This window comes from Pavona decussata, unplaced genomic scaffold, assembly GCF_977016875.1.
Source record: "Pavona decussata unplaced genomic scaffold, jaPavDecu1.1 SCAFFOLD_134, whole genome shotgun sequence".
NCBI lineage: Eukaryota > Metazoa > Cnidaria > Anthozoa > Scleractinia > Agariciidae > Pavona > Pavona decussata.
Genome location: NW_028145547.1, coordinates 3,506,741 through 3,528,695, shown reverse-complemented (window position 1 = coordinate 3,528,695; position 21,955 = coordinate 3,506,741). Strand labels below are relative to the sequence as shown.

Here is a 21,955-nt window from a genome sequence, read left to right as displayed (position 1 = left end):
CAACTCATTAAAATTCACATCTGCTCTCAAAACAACTTCCTGATTAACACCCGCAAGTAATACGAAATTTCCTGCAGTTAAACTAACCTGATCACGTTCAACTTTTGCCTGAACCAATTCTTTCACGGAACAACATAGTCAACACAGTCAACATAGTCAAGTTCAACATCACCGAATCATTTAAAATTTGACAGCTTGACAGATCTTTGCAAAAAAAGTATTTGAGAATAAATAGAAACGTGACCGAAAGGTTGAGGGGACAATGACATTTCACTCTTCACAAATGAAACCGAGAATCTCTGTTGTGGGTAATGCTCCTCGAACAGATCCGAAACGAACCGTTCGGTCCCCCTAGTTAAAACCTGTATACGAAGATACGCGACGCTATAAGGCCCGTTTACACGTTAAAAGAGAAGGAACGGCTCGGTTAGAAACAAGTACCGGTTCCAGACGAAATCTCCCGTTTACACGTACTAATTCTGTAATGTACCTAACAGAAAAAGGCACGGTACTTGAGAGCCCTTTGGAACGGGTACTGGACTGTTTACACGTTGTTTTCTTCGAGACCGGTAACGATAGAGCCCGCAATAATTAAACAAAACTGCTTCGATTAGTTGTTCATATGCGCTTACACATACAGTACACTGTGCGTATCTCCGAACTATCATAGATTTAGAAGCACTTTTCTGGTTTCTTCTGAAGAAGAGAACACGAAATTCACGTTTGACAGCGCGAGTGATTCTTCAAAGAAATGCTTCTGAGAGAATGAACCGAATTAGGAGAAAAACAAGGCTTACGGTTCTCTCTATTAACAGCCCTTGTATCGCACTTCACAGTCGCACGGAGCTTGTGGCAAATTCCAAGAACGAGCGCTTGGTTTGATCTTGCATACAGCACTTACTCTGACGATCAATGGTATGCTAAACAACTGACGTGGAGTACTACGGGCTCAGAAAAAACGTAACAGAACGGTACCGAAAAAAGGGCGAGCGTTTACACGTTGAAAAGAAAACAAAAATGTAGGTACGGAACCGTTTTTTATCGGTTCCGTTCCGAAAGGGGTCCATAGCCGCCTATGGACCTTTTTAGGAACGGAACGGATAAGACTGGAACGGGTCAAGTACCGTTTATACGTCAAATTTTGTCGGAGCCGTTCGTCTTTTTATCCGAGCCGTTCCAATTTTTTCGGTCGTGTAAACGGCCCTTACTTCTCGGGCTTAACTGGCATCGACTGGAAATCGACTTACTCACACGTAGAGCATTTCAGTGGAAGCGCCCAGTTTGTTTATATTCATAAAATAGGTTAAGTTGCCAAGAGTGCAATGGGCATAAACGTATTTGTTGGACAGCAATGTCGCTTTAACAAGATTTTTATTTTTTAAACTAGTCGTGAACATATACTGACAGGCTAGAAATGTTCTTAAGTTTTTAGACCTGTGAAAATCTCAACAAATAGATTTCTAAGGCTCCGAGTTTATGTTGATTTTCAGTTGCTTTCATTACGCATACCCTAATTAGTTGAACTACAGCGTATCGAATTGTGGTGATGCACGTCTCCCTCTTTTTTTTTTTTTTGTTAAATGCACTGATAAACTGAAACATACCTTCTACCACGGCACAAATACCAACCAGTGTTACGAACAAAAACTTCATTTTTTTTATCCGATTGCGCCCAAGCTCGATGTAAATCGTCTGGAAGTTATAGTTTGAAAAAATTGTGAACACCAGACGTAGATATCCCTCGAGACCCTCTGGGCGTAATCTCTGATTGATTGATATATGTATGTAATGTTTTTAAAAACTACGTGCGCGTGACGAGCAGCAGTGTTTTATCGGTAGTTAAAACCACGTGGCGCAGCCGATTGGTTTTAGACCCTATAAAACACGTGCTGCGAATTTTTTGAACGGCTTCAAAAACATTCCTGAAAAAGCGTGCGTCAAGAGAATTCATAACAATTATGCTTTTGTAAACGTTGGAAATTAGCATACGAGAAAAGCATTGAACACCGCATACTTATAAGGAGGAGGTTTTATCGGATATAAAACCACTGCACGTGATGTTTTATCGACCATTTGATAGGTCAATGGGATTATGAATTATTAATGAGTTTTTGAATTTAAAATAAATATCAAGAAGTGTCAGCAATGTTAGAAAAAACAAAGGTGATGCGTGACACTTTTTACTTGCAATTGTATAATTGGTAGATATTTTTTATTTATTTTTTTAATACTGTTGGGGCTTATGGGGTTCTGCATATAGGGTTAACTGATAGTTGAGAATTGGCAAAAATTTTAACTGTAAGCTGAGAAAGTGCAGTTTTTTTAACTGAGAGCTGAGAAACGTATAGTGTGAATTTTACTTTCAAATATCTTGCCAACTGGCTGAGATTCGACATAAATGACTAATATGTAGTTAAGAAATGGCCGACATTTTAGCTCATATATGAGAGATGTCTTCAAATTTAACTGGTATAGCTGAGAATCTAGCAACTACAAACAGATCCTCTTAAAAATATCATGTTTTGTTGCAACATAACTCTTTCAGTCATGTTGTTTCGTCACGCAGTATTATGTCTGGCTCCACACTTTAGCCTGCAGGTTGCCGGATTGTTTTATTCAAATGAAACATTTTCAAGTTCATAAACTATCCTCATTATTGTTCCGCTGTTTCCAATCGATGAACACCGTTAAACGGCAAAAATTATTGTTTTTCAGAGAGGTCTTCATCACGATGAGAAGTCAGTTGGTCTGTTGAAATCGAAAATCGCCAAAATTTTAACGAGCATGAGAGGACGGATATGACTTTTACTGTAAGTATCATTTCACGCTGAGTTTTTTGTTAGACGTGTTGGGTAAGTGTTAAAATGTGTCAACGTGTAGGGGATCAAGTTGTCATCGCTCATAATACAGTCCTGGTAAATGTTGTCAGCTTGACGCTGTAACCTGTCAAACGTTTGAGATCAACTTATCATCGTGTGGTAAATGTCGTAACTTGATTCTTTGATCTAAATAAAAGGACCCGTAACATGACTCTTTGATCAAAATAAAGACTCCATTGTTTTACCTGTTGTTCTTTGATCTAAATAAAAGGCCCCGTTCTTTTATGCCGTAACAGGTTTCTTGATCTAAATAAAAGACTCCATTGTTTTACCTGTTGTCTATATCGGTTTTTTAAAAACCTCAAGTCGGCAGTTCGAAACAGGATGGCACCGAGAAAGGGCTTTTCGCCCTTTACTCGTGTTATTAGCGATGAGCTGCTTTCTCTTGAGAGAAATTGGTATGTTTTAACTACCAGTATTTGTGGTGGCAGTACCCCGTGTCAATACTTTCGAAAAAACGCCGTCGTTCAAATTTTTCCCGACGAGTTTAGAATGGTGAAAAGGGCTACCCTACGTCTGGCAGATGAAGCAATGTTCGATGGCAAAGCTGTGTCGGAATTTGAAGTTGTCGCTTCATCGTTTGGTCTTCTTGCTGTTTTGTTTCGACAACAAGCTCAGAAGAGTTCTTTCCGAAAGGATCAACGTTTTAGTCGTTTGAAAGAATTTTTAAACGACCTTGACTTTAGTGCTTTGTCGGTTGAACATGAAACGTTTACACGAGGCACCCCGTTCCCACAAACGACGCCTTCAAGCAAGGATCAACAACGGCCTCGCGTAGCTCGAAAGCTAAGTATGCCAGCTCCGCAAACACCACCGGTAAAAGGAGAATCTGTGGAAAACCCCCATCAAAATTCCTCGCCAAACATGAGGGAGATTTGTGCGAATTCCGATATTGATACCCCGGAAAAGAAGCTGCTAATAACAAAAAGGGGACAGCAGCTGATTAGCCGAGTGAATGCAGTATGCGAAGAAAGGAGGGAAAGTTTGTCCACCGTTCTTTCGTTTTTGTGCGCTTTTGGCGACCAAGACGCTACAGGCGTCATAAACGATGTTATCGAGGATGTGGCATCGAGGAAAGGGGTGAAGAGAGCGATGAAAGATCTCGCTGGCGAAGAGACGTACGCAAAGTATGTGGAGAGCCTGAGAGTCCCAGATTGGGTACTTTTGTTTTTTAAAACCCGCGCAAGAATTTCTGGCCACACATGGCAATCGGTGATCAACATCACTCAGCTTGGAAGGACGGGGGTAAGTTTTTCACTTATTTGTCACAAAACTTTGCAGTTGCGTGTTGCGTTTCGTGTTCTGGCTACCGTGTAGCATGAAAATTTTGCGGGTTCTAATTTTTACGGATTTCGCGGATTTCGCGAATTGACCTCGATCCGCTATAATTAGTTCGCGCAGAAAAAAACATCCGCAAAATAAAACGCCGCAAAAAATAAATTCCCTTCAGTCAAATTTAAAACTCCGCTTTTAATAGACTTGTGCCACTGGGCGGTATACATTGGACTTTTAAAAACAAGAACATTGGAAAACGCGACCAGAGATGTCAAGAGTAAAGCAGTTCAGTACATTAAATTGGCACGAATGGGTCATCTGAAGGAACGCACAGACTCGAACTTAAATGCTCTGTTGCTTGAACAGAGCATCGCAAAAATTAGTTCTTAGTAGAAATTTCAATCATCTCTAACCGCAATAATATGTTCCCGCGTCGCCAACTCCCACGGTAGTAGCCTGGCCTCATTGACGCTTTAATTTTGGCGCGGTTACCACGGAGATCGCTGGATCAAGATGTCTGTTTTGGACGATCACGAAGAAATATATGTTTTTTTTTTTTGAAAAGATACTCATAATTCTACTTCACTATTATCTCAACTTATTTGTAGTTATGATTGGCTATTGCTGTCTTCCCTAGTTTTTTTTTTTCGTTGATCGAATTTAATGACAAATTTTTCTCAGATCAAGTTAATTTTTATCTTTCAGAAATCATCTGACATTCCTGTGTTGTTAAACACCAATGAAATCAAGGCCGTCAAGAGAATGGTGTTTGGTGTGTGTAAACGGCTGATGGGAGTTGAAAAGGTCTCTCTTCCCATTCAAGGGTATTGTGTGAAATTTGCTCCAGTCGTGGAAATGATCGTCAGGGAGCAAAGACTTCACCAGTTGTCTTCCCCTGTGATCAAACTTATGATCAAAATCGACGGCAGACCCTTTTGGGGTAAGGAATCACTTCACGTGTGCTTTCTGCAAATATTATGACTATGACTCCTTTATAACAATTTCAATAATTAATTTTATTGACTTTTTTAATACAGCGAAAGCTTACGTGACACACTATGACAGAGAAGAATAATTAATAGTTTATGATTATTTACCCCACTAGTATTTGCAAAATAATAATATTAAGAATTTTTTCTATGTAATATTCAGGTCGAGATCAAGTGCTAATTGGTGTTGTCCCCAGAGTATGTCCTTTGTCCTCAAATCAGAGTGCAAAGTCTGTCTACCCTTTGGTGATAGCAAATTGTAAGGAGAACAGGTGTGTCATCTACTGCTATTAATATTATTGTGACGTTGCATTGGTCAAAATTAAAGCAAGTAAGCGTGTTACATGCTAGTGGAAAACTACCCATTTCCAATTATTGTTTTTGTTACTGAAAAATAAACCTTGCAAAATTTAGCATTTGCCGTAAAGAGAAGTTTTCAATGTTTGCATGTTTGGTTTGTTGACTATTTAACAAATACATTCCAGTTAAGCTGGCGTGTGTACTGTGATAACGCACAGATGGCTTCAAAACATGGTGAGAACAAAGAAGTAGGCTACCAGCAGCAGGCAAGTAGCTTGACTGATGTTCTTACCACATTTTGATGTCCTCTGTGCATTATCAGAGTACAGAGAGGGTTCCCAATAGGTTTTTCGGGATCTGGGATTTGGCTTTTTTAAAAGTTGAGATTCCGGATTTTAGCGAAGAAGTGCGTCGATATTCGAGATTAGAATTAGGGACGGGACGCGGGATTTGACAATTTTATGAAGCAGAATGCGGGAAACGTTATTCTAAAGAAACAAGATCCGGGAAGTCTGGTGTCGAAAACATACAATGAAAATCTAGTTGTTACCGTCCTCGGCGAGAAAAGCAATTAATGGGTCCTATGTCTTTACAGATAAAATTTATTTGTGCTCCCTGAAACCTTGCAGCTGATATTAGCCTAAACAAATGCCACAGAGCTAGCGTACGAATGATAAGAAAACCTCCATTCGGAGGTCAAATAATGTTTGGTTTTATCAACAGAGTTGATAACTGAAGGTAATTTGGCCACCGTAAAGAGCATGCCAAAGCAAGGGCTAATGCTTAAAATGTCATTACTAGAATCTCTTCATTTACAGCGGCCAACTTAACTGTAGTTGTTAAGTCTGTTGAGAAACCAAACATTTGTTACTTAATTTGGTTTTTTGTTATTGTTTATTATTTTGTTGATGATCGATGAATAAATATCATTATTTTTCATGAAGGGAAAATCTCAAGATTCTACTAAAAGACATCAATGACCAAAAAAAGTTACTTAAGGAGAACGGGATTGTCATTGATGGCAAACATTATCATGTACAATTTGTAGGTAAGAGTTAATTTCTATGATCTAAGACCATGGTTTAATGGATTGAACTTCACACTTGCTCATAAGCAGGTATTTTTTCATGAGTGATAAGTTGGAGCATTCAACTGCAGAAGATCTCAAATAAATAAATCTGTAGTTGTTGGACAAAATTCACAGAATCAACATAATTATAAATTAATAAGCAGGAAAGAGATGTGAAAACTTCTGGAAACTTTCTTGACTGTGATTTTCTCACTTAATATATTATTTCAAATTAGCTAATTTGCATTCACAGACAGACAAAAGTGGGTCGTACATTTAAGAGCAGATGCTCCTTTTCTTTCTTTTTTTTGCTCCACATTGTCACACCACACGATTGTCTAAATGGGTACCGGTGGGATAGGATTAGAATGCCATTCAATCAAGACTAGCAATGCTCCTAGTTGTGCTATGTAACAGAATCCGCGTAATATTCTAGTCATGTTATAGATGTGCAGGTTACTTTTTCCCTAATAAGTTCAATCTCCATTCTTAAGTTGTTGTAGACTACAAGACCTTGACTTTGCTCTTGGTAAAGAAGGATGACAAAGACTTCCTTCTTGGTGGCAGAGGAGTCTCTGTGGAATTTTGTTTTATTTGCAATGCCATAAGGGTACGTGTTTGCGATGTATTGCTAGCAATTAGAATGTCGGCAAATATATTTGAGGCACTTCCACTTTTTTGTTATTTCTATTGATTGACACTTAATATTCCACTGATACTCGTGCATAAATGTTTTGGAGGAAAATCATTTATTACAAAATTACAAGTAGAAGATGTCCACATTAATAATTCTAGTGTTGCTAGTTGAACCACAAAAATGTAAGTTATGATTTAAGCATTTTAATATTAATATGTAATATATTGCAAGGCATTTGAATGTCAACTAGTTACTCACCTGATCAGTTACTAACTGAAGGTAATTTTTGCTAGGGCTGTACTTGCCATGATGTAGCAGCAGATGAAAGTTGCTTGGACTGTTTGCAAAGCAAGGCAAACATTGGAAGGTACAGTACATAATTATATAATATACTTGATAAGCCAATCTAGCCTGACAGTGTTTGCATGTACGTTTTTCGGAACAGTCAGTTTTGTGGTAAATTGTGCCTATAATTACTCCTGACCATTACATGTACTTTATGTCTATTTTGGATGGCTGTTTGGTTTGTTGCATAATAATACAGTCATGAACATCTCTACAAGGGATTTTAATTCTGGGTAGAAAATTTTCCAACTTAAAAAAGTGGGCATAAACATGGCTTTTTTACTGCTTATTATGTAGACTTTCAAAGTAAACTTTTAATAAGTAGCTTTTATTTAATAGTTATTTATTTTCCCATGGGGGTAAAATTTCTTTTGTATTTGATGTTACTGTGAAATAAATAATGTATGTGTTATTTTGAACTTCTCGGAAGGAGCATCATTGTAAATGCAGAATACATTGAAAACACCTTCCTTGGTCTTTATACCTTATAAATAATGTTTTACGGTGTGTCTATAGGTCACGTGGGATTCGGGATGACTTGTTGTGTCTGCTTGATGAAGAACTGAGCAGCATTCAACTCTGTGCTCTTCACATGGAGATGCGAAACACAGAGCAGCTCCTTGCATCCATAGGTCTTGTGGCCTATCAGGTGGAGTCTCTCCGAGAGGCAAATGATGCCCTAAAGGGCTATGGGCCTGAATCCTTTCATGGGGATCGGATCACATTGAAAAAAAAGGCTGGTCAGGAGTCAGCTGTGTCCAGGCATAACATTCATGTCAGTTCAATGTCAGGCAAGTTCATTTAGTCAATTAAAAGCATAATACATGTCACAGTTGAGGTTGTATAGCCTACATATACAGGTGCAAGTTACCAAAAAGGCGTGTAAATCACTTGTCATGACAGTTTAAAGATCTTACTTACAGTATTAATCCTGGTAGTCTGGCACTGACAGACCAGCTAAATAAAGGGGATTAGTTACAGGTAATGACATCTCTAGTGCTAATTTGGCTTGAGTGTCGAGACTCTCATGCAACTCTCCTGAGACCTAAAGACCCAGAGGTGCTTAAGTGTGTATCCTAGCTTCATCTCATGACTAAAGATAACAACAGTAACTTTTGTGTTACTATAATTAGCTAATCAACTTAATAATTAAGAATATTTACATGTATAAAAACATGTTTAAGTCAGATATCCTTTTGTGCATTGTTATTCAGGCTGCCTTTTCTAGTTTCACTGATGACAAATAAGCCACATAAATCCATATTTTCAAATAGCCCATACCGTGCAATCATACCCTTTTTATACCTACAGGACCAACTGAATTGGAGATTCTCCGAAATATTGAGGATGTTGTACACCATGCCCTTCCAGTGAAAAAGATGAAGGATGCCTTCACTGATTTAAATACTGCCAAAAATTTGATTCTTAACCGAGTCACATTTTGTCAATCCAGGATTGATGTAAGTAGACGTCTTAATTTTATGTATAATTTGTTCTTGATGCGTTTCTTTTTAACTTTACATGTATTCAACTGTTTAGCATGGCACCCAGATGTTTCGTCGGAGTGTGCCTCTTCATGTGTATGACTGTTTAGCATGGCACCCAGATGTTTCGTCGGAGTGTGCCTCTACATAGTATGTACATGAAATCGTCAGACTGTGTGAGTAACCTTTTTAAATATATTTATTTACATTTTGAACTCTAATATTAATAACTTACCAAAAAAAGATAAAGGTTTGATTGTCAATTTTTACTAAAATTTGTCATCTAGGAAAGCTTTTTGCTCGGTTGTCAGATTGCTATGTGGGAACCTATAACTTACTTCTCAAGAAGAATATGTTGTGCTTTATACGACAGACGCTTTGATCCTTATGTGTTCACCTTTAATTTGGATCGAGACAGAAACCGTTTCTCTGTGATTATTTTTCAATAGTAAACGTGAGTCAGATCCCCTCATCTGTATCTGTCAGTGTTGCCCAGCACCCAGTGGGGTCATGACCTTATCAGAAAGTAATTTGCAGTATGATTTCCAGTAACACAGTGATAAAGTATCACACATGTACAGTCTTTCTGAAGAAAACTGGCTTGTGTTCAATCATTTCAATTGCCGACGTAGGATAGTTTTTAAAATCTCCGCAATGGGAGTAAATGCCATTAGGGCATCGTGTTAATATATTCTATACTGTACATGTTCTAATGAACCGATTTCAGCTTCATATACTTAACTCAATCTGTACATCTAGTATTTTGCAGATGCTATTAATGGAGGTGTGTTTGCCCGGGATTTTGGCACCTCAATTGAACAAATAAAACTTGATGGTACAGGTACATGTAGCTATTGTATCCCTCATTATAAAATTTTATACAGGCCTGTAGTGGTGCTGTTTACATGTAGCGACTGCACTTCATCCTTGAAAGGTCCTTAATAGGTGATAACAAATAATTCTCGAGCATGTTAATCAAATTTTGTGGGTCTTGATAATCTGCGAGCCAGCGAGCCACTCAGGTTAGCCTAAAAAGCACTCCGGTTGGCCTAAATAACACTCAGGTTAGCTTAAATAGCTCCCCGGTTAGCATTTATGTTGGGGGTTGTTCATGCCTTGCATGTTTTGTTCATGCCTCGCACGTCTGCCTCGCATGCCTCGCATGTTTGGCACGCATGGCTCGCCAGTTGGCTCGCTGCCTCGCACATTGGCCACACTCAAATTTTGTGTTGGCTTGTCAAATTAAGAAAATTAAATTACAAACTCGATCATGTTGCATTTAATCTTTAGTTCTTCAACATTTTTCTTCAATTGTCATTCAAGGATTTCTCTCTCTAACTGTGTTGTTGGAAACAATATTTATTTACTGGTTTGCAATTTGAAGTGTGTGTTATAAACACTACTAACACTTATTCCGGTGATGTGTAGTGCTCAAATCAAATTACTTGAATTACAAAATTAATATTACTTGAATGTAATTGTTTATGTGCCGAAATGTGTGTACATGTATGTAGGGAACCTTGTGCCAATGTACATGTAACAGTGGCAATGTAAATATGCAAAAAAAAAATAATAATAAAAAGAGAGCTCAAGACAAATTAATTCTAAATGGGTGGGGAGTGGTACAAATAAGTGCATTTAAGTTAACACTAAAATTGCTCTCGATGCCCTTGTTTAAGATGTGAAGCAAGATATGGAGCTGAGAAAAAAAGCTTGGGAGCAGGAACTAGAGGAGTTGACGGAATTATTTAAAAGATTGTGCAAGTGTCGCAAGAAAAAACTAGAAAAAGAGAATGAACATCTTGCTGTAGATGTTGCAACCAAGCAGCTGGAGATGTTGAAGAGGGTATAGTATTGAATTCATCACATAACAAATGGAGCACAGTATAGTGCAATGTAAAAAAAAACATAATCACATGTACCAAGAAATTGTCTGGCTTTTGACATCAATAGAAAAAGTGAATGATCTCGTTAATTTAATTAACATAACATATTTAGTGTTGGTACATGTATACATAAACATGATTAGTTAGTCAGTTAAATTCATAAGTCTTTTGAAAAAGGGACTTATGGACATTTTATTGAACTGTTTTCTTGTAGCATTGTTAAACATACACTTTCAAGAAGTCATTGTTACATTCATTAATTAAATAATGTTTGTTTTTATGGATAAAATGTTATCAATGGCAGTCAGAATTATGAAATATTAAACAATCATTTATGTAGTAAAAACAGAGCATTTAACTCTTTAAAACACTTTCAGTGTATTTTTGTCTTATTATATAGGTTTGCAAAGAGTGGAAAGAGATTGCGTTTGTTACCAGAAATAAAGTTTTTAAAGACACGGAGCAATCAGATATTGATTTGTTTGACATCAAGGTATTTTATGATCTCACTATTTGTTGGTATCCATAAATGCATAGTTAACAGACTACCCGTTTAAGGTCCTGTCTCATATTTTACAGTTCTAAAGTTTTCAATAATTGCATAGAAACTCCATTTAGATAAGGTACTGTACAGTACTATGTACATGTACTCTGTCAAAGGAAAGTTTTGTTTAGTGAAAACAATTTTTTTTATTTAAAATCTAGTGCAAAGAGTGGGGTTTTCTGCTAAAAGAGCTCTTTGGAAGAAGCCTTGGAACTGGAGACTACGGGCATTTGACGATAGACCATGCCCCCATGTTGTTGAGACGTTTCTTATCAATGAGAGAATTCAGTCAGCAAGGGTTTGACGCCTCTCATAAGGATCAGCGACAATTGTGGCTTAAAGTTTCCAGCCATGACCAACATGGAGAAGCCTCCTCCAGTAAGCTGAGTGTCTTTTTATTGCGTTTGCGATAATGATACCCCCCCCCCCCCCCCTTCAACCTCCAAATATGCAATTATCAATTGAATGATACTCTTGTTTCAATTATTGACTGGCATCATTTATAACTAACTTAAGGACGGTGCTTATTAATACCGAAGTATTTTTGTGCAGTTTATGACCATGCGGGAAAATCAGATCTAAGAAAGGGCTATTGGAATCCATAAAGAAATTTGGGGGTAACCACGCACTTTTCAGACATAATAAAGCAACAATATTTCTAAAAAGCGCCAAAATATAAAGCAATGTATGGCAGTTTTTCCTAAATTGAAGCTTAACTATCTCTGAAAAATGCATGGTTACCCTCAATTTTCTGGGATACCAAGACCACTTTCTAAGTTCTGCTTTTTCCACATAGTTTTAAACCGCGCAAAAATATCCCTATATTAGCGAGCACTACCCATAGGAAACCCGAGTATCTCGAGATGCGCAGAACGTATGCGCAGTAACAATAGTAGGCGCCGTCCTTAAATGATTCAATTACTTCACATACACTAGCTTATAAACCACCAAATGGATAATGTTGACAATGAGACCTGCAGTTAATATTTTTCTTTTGAACATGTGTTAAATTAAAATATAAAAATTGTAAAAAGTGTAAAATTTACAAAATTATTTCATATGGTGAAGATCAATTCCCATAATAGTTGTAATTATTGTTGACTTCTAATAACAAGGTTCCATTGATCAATATATCTGTTGTTCTTAAGTTCAAGATAAATTACAAGTCATACATGTGCTCATTTGTTGTTTTTTTTTTTTCTATGAAAGGTGAACAGATATTGGTACATTTCTACGCAGAAAAACTGTTGTTTTTGCGTTATTGTTTCCGGGAAGCTTTAAAATCAATCAAAGGTACAGTATTTAGGAAAGCTTTTATTAATACATAACTTAAGTAGCTATAAACAAGTTTGAAGTGGTCATGACGAACTAATCAGTAATGAAATGTTGCGGTATTGTGAAGCTTTCAAACAATATTTATGTTTTGTTTTGTACAAATCTGTGGCAGTGACCATCCGTAGTGGCTATCTCAAAATTCACATTCACTTCAGGAGCACTCATAACTCATCAAGTGCTTCATTAATTGTAAACTGCAACACAAGCAGTCTGGCAAAACGTCCCCTACATAACATTGTTGATCCCTGAAAATCTCCAAGAGGGAGTGGATAATATGATACAGTGGAACCGCGCTCTACGGACACCCAGTCATTACAGACGATTTTGTTTGTCCCATCAAAAGCCTGACTTATACTTTCTCTAACATTAACCTACTTTAAATATGGACAATGGACACTCTTCTGTGTGCTGAGTGACAAACTCTCATACATCAACAACCCTGCTCAAGTCTTCTTCCTTTGTGACGTCATATGCTTGCTGCTATCAGCATCAGCCTCTGCTCTGACGCTGTCAGAACTTTGTTCTGTGGTCTTGTTTCAAGAAAAATTAAGTGCAGTACTTAGCTTTAGTCAGAGACTATGATAAATGAGCATAAGGTTTCTTTAGTTTGAACTTGTTACAGTCACAGTTTAGAAATTTAACAATGTCAGACTTGTTGCCATAAAAATGTCTGCTTTATAATTTACCGTAGTCTGAAGTGTATCAATAAAACATGTGTCTGTGACATTTTTCCATTTTTTTAGGTTAGCACGCTTTATGTGGACGCCCGGTTAATACAGACACTTTGGCGTGCCCCCTTGGTGTCAGTATTAACCAGGTGTCATTGTATATTATTATGTGTGTTACATAAATTATGTTTCTTTTCTATTTTCAGCCAGAACCCACCAGAAGCAGACACAATTTAAGTTTTATTTCCGTGGCTGTGGCTGGCCAACAAAAGATGTCTCTTGGGACAGCCAAGAAGTCATTTGGATAAAGGTCATGGACCAGCTGATGACCATGATGTTTGGACCTGATTTCTTGTCCTATACTTATGACAAGAAACGAAACTGTCACGTGGATGATGGCCATTGCCCTACATTTCTGTATGATAGGGAGGACTGGGCATCAAATTACAGTGAAATGATTTCTGCAAACGAAGCTGAAAAAGGTGATACTTCTTGCCTCTTTCAACTCAAAGTGATTACTTAATTAAAGGATGATTGAAGGGCTGAGAGCATAACCATCCCAAATGACTTTCCAGATTGCTTTTGGTGTTTTACATGAAGCTCAGATTCACCTCCAGTGTTTTGTTTGCTGCTCTGTGCTTCATTTTGTGATTAAAATAGAACTCTTGCCCATAATCATAGTTTTTTTGTTTCAAGCAAAGCACAAAGCCATAAAACAATGAAGCAACATTTCCTAAAAGAATTCATGGTGACATGCAAAAACTCAAGTGAATCTGTTTCAGCTGGTTCCATACTTAAATTGTAAAAGATGATCATTTTTAAGAAAAAAGCACATTGATTTGTTATTGCATTTAACTTGAATTGGGACAGTCAATCTAGTCCAGGATAGGTAAAACTTATTTAAACAACTTATTGTAAACTTGTTCCATGCCACCTGACTAAGTTCTTGGGACATTTTCTTCACTTTGAGTATAACAAGCTTGACTACTGTGATGCACTGTATGCTCACTTTCCATTCAGTATGTCAACATGTGCAATTTTATTCAACTTTTAGTCACCATTAAGTAAACATGTTATTATTATTAATGATAATATTTTAACACAGAACAAGTGAAAACATCATTGCCTTCAAGCACTTCTCAACAGAAAGCAGCAGAAAGAATTATTGGGACAAACAAAGGTAACCACCATGATAATAATTAAACAAACATTAAAAGCTATCAATTTTTATAGACTATTGCTACTACTTCAATATGTCTAGATTGTTTTAGAAGGCTTTGTGTCATAAATAGACAAACTTATTAAAATGTAATTTTCAGCATGCCACACCTTCTGGGAATTCATCTATAGGTTGTATGATCCAACTAACTGAGCTTCTGGTGGACACATGTCATCTGAATCAGTGCTCAGGAATATCCACTATGTACAGTGTAACTCTTTGATAACATGGACTTGTTTTCCCTACACTGTTTTTATTATATTTTATTTCCTCAGGCAATGGAGGAGTCAAACAGAAGTCAAACGAGAATCCGCTCCTGATATCAGATGATGAGAATTCATGTAAATATGCTGAATTTCATTGCTGCAATATTCTGTGTGATGGGGCATACTGTAGTTCTTAATGCCAGAAAATATTTACATTGTAGATATCATTAATTTTTTGTTGAAACAGTCATCAAAGCTAGCTCATCTGACTCTGCCAATATCATTATAATATTATTATTTAACTATATTTTTGTATACACTGTAGGTGGAAAAAGTGATCACAGTGGTATGAGTGTTGACGATGCCACTATTCCAAAACTGGACAGGTTTGTTGAGACTCTTTACTCTTGACGAGTTAATCAACTGAAACCGATTATGTGTATATCATTAACCAAAAAATATTATTTCATCACCATAGTGTGTGCATAAGGCAACATGTAATTTCATATACACGTACCATTAAATATAAACCAGTATACTGTATGTCAATATTTGAAAAATTAATACCATTCCAACATTTTGTGGTTACCTCATTCTTAACTGAGTGTAGAGGCTCAAGGATTTTGCTAGGTTTCGTTTCAGAGGTCATCTGTGTGTCTCTCTCTTTCTCTCTATCTAATTTGTTGTTGTTGTTGGTTTTATTAGTGTAGTTGCTGTTTATCCCCCATTACCAGCCATGGCAAAGGTGACCATTTTACAGATGGATCTAGAAACAGTTTATGATGGAAATGAACTCAATGATGCAATTGTGGACTTTTTCATGCTGTGAGTACATAATGCTTGTGACAACAAGTACACTTAACTTGAAAAAAAAAATGTTGTTTGGCTATAAGGTTAAAACAGTAAATGTAATGTGAGTGTATCTAGTGGAAAACTTTATTACATTACCAGATAGAGTGTATATTTCATTTATGAAACCAGTCGAGAGTATGTTTTAAATTGCTCTTGGAAAGGAAATTACTATCCAAACAAAAAAATTTAAGGAATCTTTGCTTGGATTTACAACACTGTAGAGCCAGCAATGACCAATAGCCCATGGAAGTATGTACTAGGAAACTGTAAACAGATCTCCTGGTTCTACTATTATGTACTAATTAAATGTCAGTATTTTTGCAGTTGCACCAATCTTATCCACAAGATCAATACGAATACCAGTATTGCATGTTATATATGTTGTTTGATTAACTTCCTTATCTTTTCCTTTAAAAGGTATACTGCTGATACCATTGGCCCTGATGTGCTACAAAAGAGCCACTTAATGAGCTCATTTTTTTTCACGCGTCTATCTCAAAAGAAGAAAAAGAATGACAGTTTTATTATCCCAAGGTAACATTTGGGCTAGATCAAACTTCACTAAACAATTTTGAATGTAATTTTCTTTGTAGCAGTCCCATTTTCAATCTTCTTAACCTTGTGCCATACAAGTCTCCATATAATTAAATAAAATTTCATGAAATATTTGAATAGTATCCTTAATTTTTCAGAAAGTGTATCAATAACAGGGTTTGGTGGTTGTTTCATTAATACAGTCAACTCTCTCAAAGCGACCACCACTTCTCGTAGGCGACCACCTCCCATAAGTGACCACTTCGTAAACAACCGTTTTGTTTCTCAGTTAAATACTGTTTCAAGAGCTCTCTCATAAGCGACCACCACTCAAATTTCTAAGGGACCGCGACCACTTTTTATGCCAGAAATTTGACATATTTTTTTGTTTTCTGTTTCCGGTAAGCAACCACCAAACATATTCGCGTATGATCTGATTAAATAATTACTCAGAAGTAACAAAAGTTCAATTTTTAATGATGCTACCCCGGACAACTGACAGTTTACAGACAGAGAAGATTACTATTAATAATTAGATCTGTAGGTAAATGGGAATTGTTACAGTGATCTGTTCCAAAATGTTACACAAAGTTTCGTGAGAAGAATGAATAGATGTGAAAAAATCAAATAAATTAGTTTCTATTTGCCTATCGTTAGCTGCTGGTCGAGCATTAGGCTTATTTTGTTGATCTTTCTTGTAAGCGACCACCTCCTATAAGCGACCACTTTGTCGTGCACCAAGGGTGGTCGCTTACGAGAGAGTTGACGGTATATATTTTTTTAAAATATTAATTCCATCTGAAATTTTCTTCAGTGCTGATGAAAGGTATGCACAAGCTTCATCGTTCACAAATAGGGTGGACCTCTTTACAAAAGACTATGTCTTTATCCCTGTTTGCAGAAGGTTAGTTTAAGTTAAACACAATAAGAACAAAATTGTTCAACACAGTGATTGCTTTGCTTTGGCCCTCAACTTTGATGCATCCCATCATGCATTTGTTATGCAGTGTATGCGTGTATATATACCAACACTACATTTTCAAATTCCAATAGTATCGGTAGCCTTCATTTGCTATTATGAACATACATGTAAAATAATGTGATTTTGTAAACTTTTTCATATTTTTTAGTAGTATATAGGCCACAAGGCAAGACAAGTGCTCATGCTATCCAATTTTAAACACGAATAAGTAGCAAGTTGTGTTCAATTAATTTTTTTTTTATTACCAGAGAGAAATGTTTTGCCAGAAAAGAAAAACTTGTTTCATTATCTTTCATAATAAATATATGAGTCAAAATGCTGAAGAACCTTTCCAATGCATGTCATATCTGTCATCCATATAATAACAGGAAATGTTAAAAAAAAACATCATGCACAATTCTTAATTTAACAATTAAGTGTGTTAACAAAATCTGTCTTTTCCTATTCTTAGCGGTCACTGGTTCCTGGCTGTAATTTATAATTTGCGTGGAATGGCAACTAGCAAGGATTATCACAAACAGTAAGCTTTCTTTTCAATATTATTTTCTCTGGCTTGTAAATTGCTTTTGTGTACTGGCGATCTAATTGATTCTCTGGATTTTTTAGAGCACCAATTTTTATCATCGACTCCATTGTTTGGGATTCTGACTTTTCTGGGACCCCTTCCCCAAGAGAACAGGAGGCCAATCTCATTCATAGGTTTGTAAAAAGTTGTGAGGAGGTCCACATTGATTTTTTTTTTCTTTCTGTATAATTCAGTTAAGATGGAGCATTCTAATTATAAGCTTTTATGTTAAGTTTCCTTAGGTGTGAGTGGAGAGCTAAAAAGGGTGCTGGTACTTCACCTAAATTTGATGAAAAATCTATGCCAGTGATTTACCCCAAGGTGAGCATCATTAAGGAATGTAAAGTGCATTAACATCTTTGTTCTCAATTAAATAATTTATCCGTTAAAGCAATCTCTTAAAATACACTATAATGTATTGGTTATAGAAGACAGTGACCATGGTTAATTAGACCCCTATAATCATGCTGCCAGCATGGAATGCACACTAAGTGTAAATTTTAGAGAGCCATTGCATGTGCACAATTAAATTGGCAGTTAAACATAACTTACTGTTTTTTCTTAGATTTTCCAGTGAGTAAAATGTGTAGCTGACAGTGTCATCACTTTTGTCTTCCTAAGGTTCCCCAACAAGAGAATGGCTATGATTGTGGGGTGTTTGTATTGCTGTTCTTTCAAGAATTCTTCAAACGGAAGGTAAAATAATAGTCGTTATTATTATTATTATTAAATTAAACTATTTCTTCTTGATAATGACAATTCATTTTGAGGGCAAAGTCATGAATGAAAATGAACCATCTTTTTATCAGTGCTTCTTATCAATATTTTTTGTGTGGGAACCATACAATATACTACAAGCCCAAAACAGCTACATGTATCATGGGCTTGATGCTAACGCACAACCTCACAGACATTAATTTTGTTGGTAGTTACTTCTAACTTAAAAAATAACCTAACCACACTGTCACTGAAATGAAGTTAATGTCTGTATGTTGGTTCCACCACCACTGCCACTATCGTCACCGCTACTAATATTAATGTTATTTATTTATTAGTTTCCAATAGATGACCTGATGTCAGGAAAAATCCTGCAATGGTACAGCCAAGACTCGGCTCAAGATTTAAGGCAGCAAATAGAAGATCTTTTGTTACAATTAAAGGGGTGTGTAGAATAATGCCTTAAGTGATTCTTTGTGTAAGGTCAAATATTCCTTCTTATGTGCCTTTTTGCCTTAATATCAAAATTGACCAGTTGTCATGTAAAATCTTTGTTGTGTATTTAGTTTTCGAGCAAAATGCTTAATGAACAAGAAGTAGCCATTACTTTCCCAGACTACACAATTAGCATCTTGCTCAAAGACCAAATGCACAACAAAATTTCTTGGCAAGGGCTATTAGAATCCAAAAAGAATATTAAGGGTAACCATGCATTTTTGAGAGATGGTTTAGCAACAACAATTCTAAAAAGTGCCAAAATACAAAACAATGTATGCATTTTTTTCCCAAATTGAGGCTTAATTATCTCTAAAAAATGCACAGTTAGCCCTTATTTTCTTTCTGGATTTCAGTAACCCTTGCCAAGATCTACTTTTCTGGTGAAGTTATAAACTGCATAAAAATATCTTTGTTTTAGCAGGCACCGCCGTTATGAAATCCATGTTTCTCGGACCATTGCACAATGTGCAATAGCAAAAGTAGGCAATGTCCTTATCTTTAAAGCAAAAAGGTCACATATCCCCCTCTTGTACCAAGCCCTTCAACTTATCAGAAGTCACTAATAAGGTTTCATTCCATGCACCCCTTCAGTTTGGGTCATACATGTAGATCATGAAAAATAAGTTATGTGCAAGCTGGCAGCATGATAAGTATTTTAGGGTTACATTGCACTGTGTCAGGTGGGACATCCGCCAGTTCTGATGAAAAAATAAGTTATGTGCAAGCTGGCAGCATGATTAGTATTTCAAGGTTACATTGAACTGTATCAGGTGGGACACCCGCCAGTTCAGATGAAAAAAATAAGTTATGTGCAAGCTGACAGCATAATTTGTATTTCAAGGTTACATTGAACTGTATCAGGTGGGACACCCGCCAGTTCAGATGAAAAAATAGGTTATGTGCAAGCTGGCAGCATGATTAGTATTTCAAGGTTATATTGAACTGTATCAGGTGGGACACCCACCAGTTCAGATGAAAAAATAAGTTATGTGCAAGCTGGCAGCATGATTACTATTACAAGGTTACATTGAACTGTATCAGGTGGGACACCCGCCAGTTCAGATGAAAAAATAAGTTATGTGCAAGCTGGCAGCATGATTAGTAGTTCAAGGTTATATTGAACTGTATCAGGTGGGACACCCGCCAGTTCAGATGAAATAATAAGTTATGTGCAAGCTGGCAGCATGATTACTATTTCAAGGTTACATTGAACTGAATAGAGCCAAATATAGTACTGGGATGTAGGATATTGCCACACTATTAAGCTGTTATATTGATACAATGATATAAATACTTTGAAAACATAGAAGGGAAAAGTTAAATCTCTTCAGTTTCAGAAAAAAATACAAAAGGCTAAAGAGGTAAAAGTTGAATTGGACTGTCTAGACACGGCCTAGGTACAAAGGTTTTTTAGCCAAAGCCTTCTCGGTTTATTCACAGGTTACTATTTTTCTGTGGTTGTTGTCTTGATCAGATTCCATTCATTTATTTCTTGTGACAATAGCAAACAGAATCTGGCAAAAGATGTGTCATCTTGGCAGTCCTGCTAATAAAAGATGTGTCATCTTAAGAGCAGGAATGTTTGCTGTTGTCACAATTGCAACAAAATGTTTATTATAACTAATTTACCCAGTTCTGGGTTTCTATTGTTTTGCTTTGTTTTTTTGTTTTGTTTTGTTTTTTGTTTTGTTTTTTTTTTGTCTTTCTTTCTAACCAATAGTTCTACGTGAAGGCTTTGGCTTTTGGTTGTAAAAATGTTTCCAAATAAATCTTGTTAACTTTGGAAAAGGGGAGAAGTCTCTGCTTAAAATACAAATTAAGCTAAAAATTGATTCATTAAGATTAAAGAGTGTCCTGATACAAAGGTTCTTAAGCCATAGACTTCTTGTTTCATTCACAAGTTACTTTCTTTCGTACTGTTGTTGTCTCTGCCAAGAGACTGCAAGATTCCATTTATTTTCTTGTGACAATAGCAAACAGAAACTGGCAAAAGATGTGTCATCTTGGCAGTCCTGCTAATAAAAGATGTGCCATCTTAAGAGCAGGAATGTTTGCTATTGTCACAATGGCAACATATTGAACTAATATACCCAGTTTCTATTCTTGATTGTTTCTTAGGGTTCGTTTTCCTTTATGCTGCAAGAAGGCTTTGGCTCAGAACTAATTATACCAGTTTTTGCCTACATTTACATATGGTTAGATCTGCCCTTATGAACACCAACGAATAATACATTCAAAGTCATCGCAAAAAAAGGCTGTAAAGGGTTTCTTTGTTTTAACTTTTTTAAAATCCAGAGCCCAGTTGTTGAAAGCCTGATTAAGCTAATCCTGGGTTAACGAAACTTTGATTCAGGTATTCGTGCCAAACATTTTTGCCCTCAGTTTTGCCTTAGACTTTTTTTTTACCATTACATTAAAATGAGCCTTTAAAATCATCTTACATGAGCAAGTTGCAAACCTTGGTTAACTTTAAATCGTGGATTAGCATTAATCGGCTTCGCACAACCGGCCCAGTATTCCTATTGCTATTGCCAGACTATCAAGCTAATTATTTCCTAAAATTTAGAAAGGTCAGCAAAACATTAAACAAGTTGGTCTTGATATCAAATGCCTGTTTTTCTAAGAGCCTTTTTTTTCTGGGCCTTGATATCCAAACATTTTCTTGAGCTTTGTTTATATGTACAGCACTGGCTTAAAAAAAAAAGGTGTACAGAACTGACTGTTATAATACTAAAGACTCAGTAAACAACGCACCAAAATAGATGGGTTCCTAGGAAAACCCACCAGGTTTAACTTCATTTATTTACTTTGACACAGTTACCTCCATCAGTTGAAGTATTACTTTAGCAGACCAGCTTTCAACTGAGTGTCAAACATGAACTATCGAATACAGATGAGAATCAAATCAAATAATCAGAAATTGAAGCAAAAACATGTTGCTTGCTCCAAGAACGGGAAGACATGAGTAAGT

At 36.5% G+C, this 21,955-nt stretch overlaps 2 protein-coding genes and 1 pseudogene across 5 annotated transcripts in view; 2 read left to right on the top strand and 1 right to left on the bottom strand.

Annotated features, from left to right (window-relative positions):
• Positions 1 to 21,955, bottom strand: part of LOC146467788 (uncharacterized) — a 38,015-nt gene that overhangs the window by 2,721 nt on the left and 13,339 nt on the right. Inside the window, exon 1 of one of the 3 annotated variants that reach the window (XM_085125237.1) lies at positions 1,605 to 1,761. The exons of the other annotated variants lie outside the window; for them this stretch is intronic. Coding sequence (XP_084981363.1) covers positions 1,605 to 1,653 — 49 coding nt within the window. The 5' untranslated portion in view covers positions 1,654 to 1,761. Of the gene's footprint in view, positions 1 to 1,604; positions 1,762 to 21,955 lie in introns of those variants that run through there. 3 annotated transcript variants of the gene reach the window in all.
• LOC146467791 (uncharacterized) lies at positions 3,199 to 8,262 on the top strand (annotated as a pseudogene). The gene is made up of 7 exons (XR_014867692.1): positions 3,199 to 4,124; positions 4,860 to 5,094; positions 5,307 to 5,415; positions 6,388 to 6,491; positions 7,007 to 7,122; positions 7,443 to 7,516; positions 8,011 to 8,262. The product of XR_014867692.1 is annotated as an uncharacterized LOC146467791 (transcript).
• LOC146467790 (uncharacterized) lies at positions 8,818 to 19,203 on the top strand. Its single transcript, XM_085125228.1, has 19 exons — positions 8,818 to 8,954; positions 9,034 to 9,128; positions 9,738 to 9,819; positions 10,658 to 10,824; positions 11,265 to 11,357; positions 11,570 to 11,786; positions 12,618 to 12,701; positions 13,618 to 13,893; positions 14,517 to 14,591; positions 14,906 to 14,971; positions 15,162 to 15,222; positions 15,542 to 15,661; positions 16,106 to 16,222; positions 17,037 to 17,126; positions 17,656 to 17,724; positions 17,811 to 17,903; positions 18,003 to 18,090; positions 18,391 to 18,465; positions 18,825 to 19,203. Exons 2-19 carry the CDS (start codon positions 9,090 to 9,092, stop codon positions 18,942 to 18,944), a joined length of 1,932 nt encoding a protein of 643 aa, XP_084981354.1. The 5' UTR covers positions 8,818 to 8,954; positions 9,034 to 9,089; the 3' UTR covers positions 18,945 to 19,203.

Coding starts and splice junctions, on each gene's coding strand:
- LOC146467790 (XM_085125228.1), top strand. CDS start 9,090: ATGGCACCCAGATGTTTCGTCGGAGTGTGCCTCTACATA. Junction 15,662..16,105: donor ATTGTGGACTTTTTCATGCT/GTGAGTACATAA, acceptor TTCCTTTAAAAG/GTATACTGCTGATACCATTG. Junction 18,466..18,824: donor AAGAATTCTTCAAACGGAAG/GTAAAATAATAG, acceptor TTTATTTATTAG/TTTCCAATAGATGACCTGAT.